This window comes from Aulonocara stuartgranti, assembly GCF_965226115.1.
Source record: "Aulonocara stuartgranti genome assembly, chromosome: 19".
NCBI classification, from domain to species: domain Eukaryota; kingdom Metazoa; phylum Chordata; class Actinopteri; order Cichliformes; family Cichlidae; genus Aulonocara; species Aulonocara stuartgranti.
In genome coordinates this window covers 24771499-24784224 of record NC_138955.1, presented here as the reverse complement: position 1 = coordinate 24784224, position 12726 = coordinate 24771499, and the positions used below count along the sequence as shown (strand labels likewise).

Here is a 12726-nt window from a genome sequence, read left to right as displayed (position 1 = left end):
AGTTTACCTTTTTCGTGTAGCCACTTTACCTCAACCTGCCTCGCCTCTATTCCCCCAAATTACTTCGACCACCCCCAGAGAAGGGCCGCGAACTTGCTCCTTTCAATCAAATGTGGGAGCAGGGCTTCATGAATAGCATTGAAGTGTTATCATTCAGTCATGGGGAAGCTGCACCCTTCCCTCAACCCCCAAAACTGCAATGGCTCTCTATTCTAGTTTGTGTTACTCTGGGTACAGGACTCCGTCTCTCTAATAAATCCTTCTGTGTGTGATTGATGAACGGCAGTACAAGACGGCAGCACTACAGTGCGACCTAAAGCCTAATAAAATTTCATAAATCATTTTCTGGTCTTCAACTCCACTGAAGCTAAATCGCCGTACATGATATCGTGCTGTTGGTTTGATCACTTACTTCACAAATGACCAGAATTAGACGTCAAGCAGCTTTTAGGAATTTACAATGTAGCAAACAAACAGAAAGTTTTGCTAATACTGTTACATTTATACTAGTTTGTTAGACACTTTATATTGATATACTGCAAGGCACTGTTAATTTTGATTTTGTTGCAGGCATAATTTAGGCATCTAATTTTTTTGTTTTAGTTGACTATAGTAGACTAAAACTAAAGTTGAGTCAGTTAAATAATATAAAGTGTTAAAGTTTTTTCCTTGAAATCAAATGTGAAACGTGTGCATCGTTCTTTTCCTCTGAAACGCTGACATTTTGCTTCATTTTCATGAGAAACGGGGAGGATGGAAGCTAATTGTACCGTTTCCCGGGGGCCAGATCAAATGTGCGTGACTAACCTTACTGCACAAGGTTATTACTTCTGATTGGAACACTTCCAAACCCATCCCGCCTACCTACACAACTTCATTAGTTCTAATTAGATCTCATCTACAATATTTTCATCTCGTTTCCTTTTGTTGACGAATGTTTAAATCCATTTCATCATCGTTGTTGCCTTCGTGCATTAGTTTTTAATTACTTACTGCTTGATTTTGTCAGAAAAGGATAACTGAATAAACACTGATGCAGGGTAAGTAATGGTTTTATTTATCACTGTACTTACAATGTTATTAATGTAACTAAACAGAATTAATTAAGCAATTACTAAAAAAAGAAATACAGATAATACAGTCACTGTTATCACTGTCAGTTTGACAGGCATAAAAATAGTATTTTTGCACCAACAAGGTGTTTCCCAAAGAGCTGTTAGCCAAAAACGTGCCATATCTGGCATATGTAGAATAGTTTGAAGTGTATCCTTAAAAATTTGGAAGAAATTGAACAACGAGGACAAAAGTGTTTGTAAAATGAACAAAGGGAATGATGGGGGCATCAATAGCATTGATAGCAAGGCTGTATTGGTATCAGATCATTACCAGCGAGGTAGGATCGATACCTTGTTTCTATCCTCTGAGTTCAGTGTGTAGCCCACTGAATTGTGTAAAATAAATATTTTTTAGAAATGAAAATTTAACTAAATGTACTACTGTACTACATTCTGACACTCTACGGATTCAGCGGTCATTAAAATGTGTTCAGAATTTGCCAATTGATGATGATTCATCTTATTAATCATGACACGCCGCTCTCCCCTACATAAACTGCCTTTATGAGTTAAAAGCATCAGCAATACTGGCCCTGCATTTACTCTGTATAGGATAAACACCAAAATCTGCAGTACTGCACAACACTCAAGCAAGTTAATCTAAAATGTGACCACTGTCCTATGAGGAGCAATTCTTGTTAACTGTGCAGAGGAACAAACAACTTGTCAGCCTACAGGTTTAATGCATGATCTTCAGACAAAAAATGACCACAGAGAGAAAACAACCAAAGAAATATAAAATGAAATCAACACTGGCAAATGGGACGCACAAAAAAAAATTTTAAACTATAAATATATACAAAATGTCTAATAAAAGATGTTTTAAAAATGACCAAAGACTTATACAAATGGGATGCAAAACTGACAAAAAAAAGCGCACAAAGACAAAAGTCCCAGGACTGCCACAGAGTGACTCCAATGGCATCAAACAAATTTTAAGTCACTTATTAACCACACGGGAACACAAAGACACATCTGTAGGGGTCGTCCTAAACAGAAGTGTGTGTCTGCATAGGTGGGGGGTTGGGGGGGGTTACTTATGTTGTCCCCCTGGTGTGTATTGTCTTTCACTCCAGCCCTGCTCCTCCTCTGAGGAGGAGAGATCAGAGCGTCTGTCCTGTGACGCACTCTGCGGAGCTAGTGAGGGAGGGGCCTCTTTGGCCTCACGTCAGCGCGGTGCGTGATTGTTATTGGTCCTCGGCGGGCCCTGGGCGTTCATGGAGAGTCGACCAAAAATAAGGAGGAGGGGGAGGCGGGGAGGAGTAAAAAAAAAAAAATGAGGGGGGGGGGCGAAAAAACCCAAGCGGAGCTTAAAAACTCCCGACAAATGATTATTTACCTCGGCAGCAGCGGAACATCGTAGCTGGCTTCGTGTCGGTCTACAGCCGATTCGGAGAAAAAGGGGGAAAACAAATCGGGAGAGAAATGTGCGCGAGGATTAACGCAGTGGGAATAAAATAGGCTGGATTTGACTACCAGCTGCGACTATCCGGATTACCCACTCGCTGGAAAAGGGAGAAAACAAGCGAAGCTTCGCGGACATTTGTGCGCTCGGAGAGGATGAGCTGACCGCCGAGGAACGGGGAAAAAAAACAAGTGTTTGAGGTCGAAAGTTGCGAGTGGATGTGGAAACGGACAGCAGTGGGCCTGGGGGGATATTTAGATGCTGTCGCGTAAACTTCGCTGTCGGTGCCGTTTGAAACCGGCGTTGTAGGAACCGGACCGCACAGGAAAGAGAAAAAAAGAAAAATACTCAATCCACCGCAGCGACAAGCTTCATGTCGAGCCCGACAGCAGTTTATTGCACCGGGTATTAAAGAGACAGCGAGAGAGAGAGGGAGGAGGAAAAAACCCAGAAGATCGGCTGCTCGTGCAGATGCCAACGGCAGACTGCAGGTTGCTCCATCATGGCCGGATCATGAGGTGTTTGACTTATTTGCTGCTACTTCCAGAAACACTGAAAAAGTCCAAGAAGGTAACCAAGCTGCCGGGCCGGCTGCCGCTATGTTATGAGATCCTGACTCTGTCCCTGTCGAGCAAGAAAAAGCAGCAGGAGAAGAAGATGGCTGCGGAGTTGTACCCCGCTAACAACACCAACCTGGCCAACGGCACTACGGTGGCTGACGCGGAGAAGACCAAGGAGCTGCAGGTGTGCCAGGCCAGCGGGAGCAGCGCCGGCGGCGGAGGGAGCGCGGCGACCACCCCGACCACCCAGCAAAACATCAACAACAACAACGTAGACCCACCCAGCTGGCAGTGCAGCCACCCCACGCTCCGAGAGAGGTAACTCCAGAAACACAGAGGACAATTATCCGCCTGATCTGTGCGCAAAAAGCCCGATCGCAGTGCGAAAGAGTCGCTGTCAGAGTAATGACAACCGCTTTGACTCGGTGTATTAACACGGAAGCTGGCAGCAGCAAAGTGCACGAAAATCTCTGCTGTGAGAATCGCTCATGCTCGCTTTACTTTTACTTTGGAGCACACTTTGACAAGTTTCTAGAAAACTGATTTACTGTTGGAGCGTCTATCTAAACCAACATGAGCTTTTGTTTGTTTTACTTATTTGCTCCTACCGTTCTTTAATCTCTTTAATTTATTCTGGCAGTAAACAAATCCCACTTGAGTTTGAACTGTTGATCTGCCAAAACAAGACATTTTAAAAATGTCACCAAGCACTCTGGGGAACTTTCCATAGATCCCAATGAGCTGACATTTTCGAGGCTGAGGGATAAAGTGAGAAAACAACAAGAGGGTAGTCCTCTTTTTTCCCCTGCATCCTCCCTAAATCTATGAAAATAACCAGTGTCTCTAGGCAAAAGCAGTGTGGGAGGACTTGATGTTATACAATAGTTGAGGCTTACTTGTGAAACCTGCTCTGTTTTTAGGAACGCCTTGATGTTTAACAATGAGCTGATGGCTGATGTCCACTTCATTGTCGGGCCCTTGGGGGCCTCGCAGAAGCTTCCCGCACACAAGGTAAGGAGCGCATCTCGGAAAAATCGCTGCAAACCAGAGAAAGACGGGAAGCTTACGCACTAACTTAACTAATGTTGATATTTGAGCTTTAAATTTAAATACGAGCTCCGAGGACAATGCAAGGTAATATATCGGCTCTAGTGTTGAACTTGTGAAAGACGAGCTCCTCTGGTTTCTCTGACGCATCCGTCTCCTCCCCTCCCAGTACGTGCTGGCCGTGGGAAGCTCCGTCTTCTGTGCCATGTTTTACAGCGATCTGGCGGAGGAGGAGTCTGAGATCCATATTCCAGATGTGGAACCTGCTGCTTTTCTAATTCTGCTGAAGTAAGCCACTCACCATCCCTTCGCACAGCCAACCAGAAGCTGAGATGACAAGCACAGTCAGTGTCACTTCAAAGCATATTATTACTCATCCAAAGCTAAGCAGAGGCGAATGCCAAAATGCTGGGAGCACCAGAGCCGTGGCAGCGGCGCGGTGCTCTGTAATTGCTGGTTTTCTCAGCGCTCTTTGTTCGACTGGCAACATTCCCCCCCCCTTCTTTTCCTCATCCTGACAGTTTGCCTTTATGCACACTAGTAGTTATAAATAACATGCCTTTGTTGCTCATTCAGTAGCGCTGGCTAAAAGCGTAGCACAGATTGTTGCTCTGCAGACTTTCTGGAAAACGGTAGGATTATGTATAATGGTGTTATATAATCTTCTTTGGGAAGGAAAAGAATTCCCTTTTTTGTTTGCCGAGTCTCTTGATACAGTAGGAAGAAGAAGAAACGTGGAGCCAGAGTCACTTAAATGTGTTCATCGCTGTATCTTCTTAGTCAGCATATCATCTGTCAGCCAGTCTGATTTCTGTACATTTAAGGCTCTTTTCTTTCTCCCAGGTACTTGTACAGCGATGAGATCGACCTGGAGGCAGACACGGTGCTGGCCACCCTGTATGCTGCCAAAAAGTACATCGTCCCTGCACTGGCCAAGGCCTGCGTCACCTTCCTGGAGACCAGCCTGGAGGCCAAGAATGCCTGTGTGCTGCTCTCTCAGAGCCGCCTGTTTGAGGAGCCCGAGCTGACGCAGCGCTGCTGGGAAGTAATCGACGCGCAGGCCGAGCTCGCGCTGTGCTCGGAGGGCTTCTGTGAGATCGACCTGCAGACGCTGGACATCATCTTGCGGCGGGAGACCCTCAACACCAAAGAAGTGGTGGTGTTTGAGGCGGTCATGAACTGGGCCACGGCAGAATGCAAGAGACAGGGTTTGGGGCCAACCACTCGCAACAAAAGAGAGGTACTGGGTAAGGCGCTGTTCTTGGTGCGCATCCCCACCATGAGCCTGGACGAATTTGCAAACGGTGCTGCGCAGTCGGACATCCTGACACTGGAGGAGACGCACAATGTCTTCCTGTGGTACACTGCGGCTAAAAAGCCCCAACTAGACTTCCCTCTGAATCCCAGGAAGGGCTTGGCTCCTCAGAGGTGCCACCGCTTCCAGTCCTCGGCCTACCGGAGCAACCAGTGGCGCTACCGCGGCCGGTGCGACAGCATCCAGTTTGCTGTGGACAAGCGGATCTTTATTGCCGGTTTGGGCCTGTACGGGTCGAGCGGCGGCAAAGCCGAGTACAGCGTCAAAATCGAGCTTAAGAGACAGGGGGTGATCCTGGCGCAGAACCTGACAAAGTTTGTGTCGGACGGCTCGAGCAGCACGTTCCCGGTGTGGTTCGAGCATCCCGTTCAGGTGGAGCAGGACGCGTTCTACACAGTGAGCGCCGTCCTGGACGGGAATGAGCTGAGCTACTTCGGCCAGGAGGGCATGACGGAGGTGCAGTGCGGGAAGGTCACGTTTCAGTTCCAGTGCTCCTCCGACAGCACCAACGGGACTGGAGTACAGGGAGGACAGATCCCCGAGCTTGTGTTCTATGCATAAGCTGCTCTGGACTGCTGATGGGAAATTAGGTCTATCGCTGCCTCCCAACCTTCAAAGTAATGTAGCATTAAAAGACACTTGAGTAATGTCACACTAAATGGCCTGGTTAGTTCTATAAGAGACTATTTTAAAAGCGACGGAGCTGTTTTATCTTATTTAATTTAATGTTATTTTTTTATTTAAATGCTGATTTAACATTATTTGCTCAGAAGCTTGTGTTTTTCAAGGGCTGCGGCTGCTGTAGGAACAACATTAATACAGTGACCTGTGGTTATGTAATCAAGCTGAGCTCCAGAACTGGAACAAGTAGGGTCTGCTTCAAATTGTGTAATTGCAAGTCTATATACAATGTTGTTACTATAGTCCAGGCAGCAATATCACCTGAGGAGCAAACTTTATGTAGTGTTCGATTCTAATGCAGAAAAAAAAAAAAAGTAGAAATCGTGTCAAGAACAGAGTCGTTTTGCACTTCAGAGGACGGCCTCAGAAACGTTGTGTCTTTTTGTAAAATACAATTTATCTGTTAACAGCTTGATGCTGTTGATGAGCAGATGTGTTCTGTACAAGAATGCTTATACACCTGCCGAAATATAAAGGTTATAATGTGAGAAAGCCGCACATGTGACATCTTATGGGATCTGGGTGAGGGAGTGGGGGATTTGAGGGGCAGCAGCGCCCTCTGGTAACTAAAGTGGGAACTACACATTAGGTTTCTACCTCACTTGCATGGAGTCTGGCAGGCACAGATTTGAGGACTGATAAGGGTTCTGCCTCTTTTTCCAAGTGAGGATTTGGATTCATTTCCTACTAAATAAACTGCACAGTGCATTTAACAGACAGCACAGTTACATTAACGCTGGCAAAACACTATAATGGAAATGCAAAGCTATGCACGAGGAAAGCAAAGCCTAAACCAGTGATTTTCTTTGACAGTTTCCCAAAATATTTCGTACATTATAGTTAATATTAATGCACTTCTGCTTTGGCAGGACGGCTCGTCGTGTTCAATTTAAGGACATCAGAGCTCATAATCTTCCAGGTAGCTGCAGACCAGACCAGCCTTACAAAAATCAAAGGTGGTCACATTTGAGTTTTTGTAAATGTAGAAAAGTCAAACTCTTGAGTTTAACAGGCTAATAATATGCCGTACTTCACAAAAAGTACAGGCTGCTCTCAGAAACAATAACAAGGACCATTTTTATTTATTAGATAATTAGATAAAGTGTGGAAAACAGAAAAATTAGAATAAAACATTTTGGTGTGACCGCCCTCCACCTCGTCACAGTTTTTCCCCAGTTCTGGAAGTTTCAATCTCTGGAGGAGCTTTCAACAGTGTGAAGAAATAACTCACTCTTATGGCCACTTGACAAATAATATTTTTACAGAAAGGTGTAATATACACTCGCCACTTTATCTTCTAGTTCTGGGCTGGACCCTCTCCATGCATGTCTGCAAAGATTCAACAAAGTTGGTGCAAACATTCCTCACAGAGCTTGGTCCATATTGAGCAGTTGTTGTCATGCAGTTGCTGTCAGCTCCACACCCATGAGGATAACCTCTCATTACATTACACCACTGCCAGCCTGATCCGCTGATACAAATCAGTCCCCGCTTTCATGTTCTTTATACCAAATTCCGACTCTACCATCCAAATGTCGCAGCACAAATCAAACCTGAGCAGACTGGGCCGTTTTCCTGACCTTCTATGGTCTAATTTTGTTGAGCCTGTGTGAATTACAGCCTCAGTTTCCAGTTCTTAACCCACAGATGTGACACCTGGTGTGGTCTGCTGCTGTGAAGTCCATATGCTACAAGGTTTGACATGTTGTACTCCAGAGATGCTCTTCCCTGGCTGTAATGAGTGGTTATTTGAGTTTCTGTTGCCCTTCTATCAGCGTGAAGAAGTCTAGCTGTCCTTTTTGACATCAACGAGGCATTTTTGCCCAGAGATCTGCTGCTATCTAGACATTTTCCTACGTTTGGACCATTCTGTGAATCTGAGCTGCCTAACATAAATGCAGCGAGTTGCTGTTATATGATTGGCTATGATTGCCATGCGCTACAGAGAAGTTCAACAGGTATACTGCATGAAGGGATAAATGAGTGTATACAGCTTTTCATTTGAGGGGATTTAAACTTCTTTAATAATTTACCAGCAGACATCCTCCAGCTTCTTTTCCCTGTTATTAAATCTATAGTGAACATTTCTGGTTTTTACAATATGTGAAAGGTATGACACACCTGATTCAGCCTTTTTATAACACGACTCACAGTAAACAGAGTAAAGTGGAGCTCAAATACCTATAGCAGGAGCGTTGATGCAAAGTTCTCTGGCCAGAACGAGAAACGTTCTTCCCAACACGTAGACGTTCACCTGTGGATGAGACAACCCAGGATGTTATTCAGCAGACGTAAAGTACCTCGCACTGCCAGGAAAAGTGTATCTATTGAGTCCAGGAGCCATTAAATCCATTCAAAGCCACTTAAAGAATTATAGTAGAGTGCGATTAAGCACACTATCAGGATATGAAATAAGGCCGTTGCATCACCGGCGGGACAAGTGTTCTGGTTACATAATTGACCTGAAGGTTGCAGAACATCACGCTTCAATATGTCTGTGATTTGGAACTGTAGACTCATCTCTAATGAAAACACCTGCAGCTGCACTCGCTGTGCCCGCATGTTTTGGTTTCTCTGCTCGGTCCGGACAGTCCTGACTTTTCCTCACTCTGAACAGCCCAGAAAATAGTGGCGCTTTAGCTTGTTGTGATGAACTCATCGAATTTTAAAAGCAACTTAAATATCTTCGTCACTGATGATTAAGAAAGCCCCTTAGAGACTTCTAGATTTACAAATAAAGCACAACAACTGAATAATCTGACTGGTTCATGTTAAAGTGAAGGCAACTGCTGGTAGCAGACTTGTTTCAGCTTCTCAAATGTGACGATTTGCTGTTCATCTTTGTTTTAAATGACAGTAAATTGACCATCTTTGGCATCTGAACTGATTGGCAGCCAAAATAAATCATGTGAAGATAAAAATTTTACCTTTTTTTGCATAAAACTGACACGAATCCATAAATAATTTGTATAAACCCTAATCTAGTGAATTTTGTCATTTTATTCTGGCCAACTTTTATTTTTTAAGGCTGCATCACTTGTGTCACTTTGAAAAGTTGTGTTTGCATGTTTCTCTGCAGCACTGTGTGAAAGCAGACCTGCGTAGATGAGCACAAGCATACGATGCAGAACTTAGAGTGTGCGTATAAGTACTTTAACAAGATTCACAGCAGTAGAGGAGCTCTTTTAACAACACAAAGTCCGACCAGTCATTTCCCGTCCCCAAACAATTCTCACGAGACAACAGTTGCCTCACAATGCTGTGTATTGTAAGGTAGAAACCCGATAACACAGCAAAAACACCAACAAACAACCTCTGTGAGCAAGCAGTTGGTGACAGTGGGAAGGAAAAACTCCCTTTCAATAGGAAGAAACATCCTGCAGAACCAGGCTCAGGCTGGAGTGTCTGCTGCAACCAGTTGTGGGTGAGGGGAGGAAAACTCCAGGGATTTGTGTCTCCTCCTGGGATCTTTACACATTCACCTAACAAGTGAAAGTCATAAAATATGAAGTATATCTTACTTGTTAAAACCATACAACTAGTTTTGTGTCAATTGTGTTCTACGTTATTGAATAAGTAAACTTGCCGGTCACTGGACTGCAAAAATCAGTGCTTGATGCTTGATAAACTGGGGCTGATGCATTTTCCTATTCAAACTTTCTGGAAGAGGATCTGATAAGAAATCCCTTGTGCGGTTAAAACTAGGCTGAGCAGCAAACTAGAAACCAGGTTTGTCAAAGGAAGAGAGGTAACAGGAGGTGAATGGTGCTGTGTGTCATCAGGGTTATCTCACAGGAACCTCCCATCACAGATGTTTCATTGTGTTTGACCCCACAACATCTCCAGAAGGCTCAGCAGTTAAAAAAAAAGGGGGTTGGGGGTGCCCCCACCCACCCCCTACTTTATCTGAAAGGATCTGATGATGGATACTGTTGCATAACAAAGCCACGAGGCTGCACATCTATCATCTCTTAACGAATTAACAGCACTGCAGCCTGGAATTAAATTCTGCTCTGGCTGAAATTTGAAGGAGGCGGCAGTGAAAGCTGCAGGATCAGGTCGTGAACTCGGGTCACTTCTCTGTCATTCCTTCAGACCAACTCTCCCGAGAACACGGGGAGGGGGGAGTAAAACGAGGAGGTTTTAGGAACAGACAGACGGACTCTTGCTCAAGGCCTCCCCTGGTGTCGAGCAGGGGCAGATGCTGCTTTGCTATTCTGGGAAGTTGATTCCAGCGAGGAATTTCTACATGAAAGCAGAAATAGAGGAGCAGGAGGAAGTGGAACAAGTGCAGTCACCACTGTGTGACTGATAAAACGCCATCTTCGCCATCATTAATACTACGATATACAGAGTCACACCGACTCCTCAGAGTAATCTGCACAAGAATATGAAACAGTAAGGAGCCAACCTCATTTCAATGATGACATAAACAGCACAAAAACACAGTGTGCTTGATCTGCCCAGCACCAAACACCAATCAGAGTTAGAGAAGAGCTTCTTAAGAACAGGCGTTTTTCTCCGGAGCTGGAAAACATTAAAACCGGAGCTAACAGAGTGTCAATATAAGGATGTATCTTCATCAAATATTGTTTTTCTACTGGATACAGAAAAACTACAAATAACCAGCTGTTTGCAAGCTCAATACATCATTGCTATTTCTTGTTGTGATTGACAAAAGCTCACAAGTTTATATTTTATATCTGGGTCCTGTTTTTGTGCATGTAATAACACCGTGCCGAACAGGTCATTTTTAGAAGCAAAAATGGAAACTCGTGACCCAAACTGCCCGCTGTACACATCTATCACAGTTTTCAGACCCTCGTCCCCTGATTGGAGCTGTGCACCGTGTTCCTGTGCAGAGAGATTTATTACCGGAGGCACTCTCAATTTCAGCTGGACTCATAAAGTAGTTTGTTTTTGCCTAATTATACTTGCTTGCTGGATTTGCCACTTTATTAAAACTTTTAATTAATCAGAAGTCTCGAGGTGGCTGAAAAGCACACAATTATTTTTACAATGTGTACACGCTGCACTGTAAGACAGGAACCGAGAGTCACACTGTTTCTATAATCTGTTGAAGAATGAAAAAGAACGAAGAGATTGCAAACATTTCACGCAATTTTGGAAACTTTGTTCTGTATGATGTACAAGATGCAGATATATCCTAAAAATAAGTGTTAGAACTGTCAATCGTCTATTACGCAGAACATCGTGATGTAAACAGTCATCACAGACAAGTGACATTCACTCATGTGGTCTGAACGTTACATTCGAGTCACGCCTGAGACTTTAAAGTTCAGCAGTGGCTGAACCTGAGAACCTGAGGAGTAAACAATCTCCTCTCCATCGAAGCGTTAAATCAAACTTTCCACGGTCAAAGTTCAACCCCCAGCACCCCACAATCAAAACTACTGCGTGGTTACCTGATACGTCACAGTTCAACAGGTGGACACAGTGATTGGGGCTTTAGAGGGGAACAGCTTTCAATTAAAGAGCTCCTGATGTGGTTCGTATGACTGAAGGCAGCTCCTCTGACAAGCCTGAGGATAAACAGCTCTTTGATAAAGTTGAAAGCTACAAAGGCAAACAGCTGCTGTCAGCAGGTCTGCATGTCTTTATACCACAAACAATGGAACTGGGCAAATGGCAAGTTTGCTTAATGATCCCAAACCGATTGTTAACCAGGATCCCAGACTGAAATCTTAGCACAAAGTTTAGCAGCTGAAACCAATCAAACATAACATTTTGAGCACTCACAGGTAAAGTGAATAACACGGATTATCTCTTCATTATGCCACCTGTTAGTCAGTGGGATATATTAGGGGGGGAGTTAGTCCTCAGAAGCAGGAAAAATAGGGAAGCGTAAGGATTTAAGCGAGTTTGACGAGGACCAAATTGTGATGGCCAGGCGGCTGGGTCAGAGCATCTCAAAAACTGCAGCTGGGGGTTCCCAGTCTGCAGAGGTCAGTATCTATCAATAAGCGATCCAAGGAAGGAACAGTGGTGACCCTGGACATGTGAGGCTCGCACCTTCAGGGGTCCAGTGGAGTCCATGTCTTGATGGTTCAGGACTGTTTTGGCAGCAAAATGTGGGCCAACATAATATTACGCAAGTGTACAGAATGTTCTGCCTGATTGGTCTATAAGACAATAAATATATGACAACCCACAGCATCCTAAAAAGCACTCAAAGGATCATCTTTGTCTGCGTCCCTGTAGCCCTGAGGGCCAAAAGCCAGACTAGCAACTCAAATGCATTTGTTCATGAAGAACAACACTCACTGGGATCAGGAATGATTCAATTTCATGTTACCACCAACTGGCAAACATCTGGTGTGGTGACACTCCCCCAAAGACTGACGAAGCATCCAAATAGTGCGGAGGTCACCACCCAAAGCACCTGTTGCACAAAACTCTGCATGTGTGCAAAGATATAGCTCTCACATGAAAGAAACATCTGAACCACTCAATTAATGACCAACATGCTAAACTGCCATAACGTCAGCTGGATGCAAAGGCAGCTGGTATCGATCCGACCCTGAGCAATGGAGTCTCTCCGTTTAAGCAGCTTTGAGAAAACAGCCTAAGACAGACAAAGCT

The 12726-nt window shown here is 44.4% G+C and overlaps 2 protein-coding genes across 2 annotated transcripts in view; one reads left to right on the top strand and one right to left on the bottom strand.

Annotated features, from left to right (window-relative positions):
• brf1a (BRF1 general transcription factor IIIB subunit a) overlaps nucleotides 1-12726 on the bottom strand; it is a 125071-nt gene that overhangs the window by 90549 nt on the left and 21796 nt on the right. The window contains exon 6 of the mRNA XM_082517233.1: nucleotides 8305-8377. Within this exon, the coding sequence (XP_082373359.1) occupies nucleotides 8305-8377 (73 nt within the window). The remainder of the gene's footprint in view (nucleotides 1-8304; nucleotides 8378-12726) is intronic.
• On the top strand, nucleotides 2377-6618 carry LOC309696111 (BTB/POZ domain-containing protein 6-B-like). Its single transcript, XM_082517244.1, has 4 exons — nucleotides 2377-3398; nucleotides 4001-4091; nucleotides 4297-4415; nucleotides 4971-6618. Exons 1-4 carry the CDS (start codon nucleotides 2992-2994, stop codon nucleotides 6001-6003), a joined length of 1650 nt encoding a protein of 549 aa, XP_082373370.1. The 5' UTR covers nucleotides 2377-2991; the 3' UTR covers nucleotides 6004-6618.

What these genes read in the sequence shown, in the direction of transcription:
- LOC309696111 (XM_082517244.1), top strand. Translation starts at nt 2,992, where the DNA reads ATGCCAACGGCAGACTGCAGGTTGCTCCATCATGGCCGGATCATGAGG. An exon ending in AGAAGCTTCCCGCACACAAG is followed by an intron (nt 4,092 to 4,296) that starts GTAAGGAGCGCA and finishes CTCCCCTCCCAG; the next exon opens with TACGTGCTGGCCGTGGGAAG. An exon ending in GCTTTTCTAATTCTGCTGAA is followed by an intron (nt 4,416 to 4,970) that starts GTAAGCCACTCA and finishes TCTTTCTCCCAG; the next exon opens with GTACTTGTACAGCGATGAGA.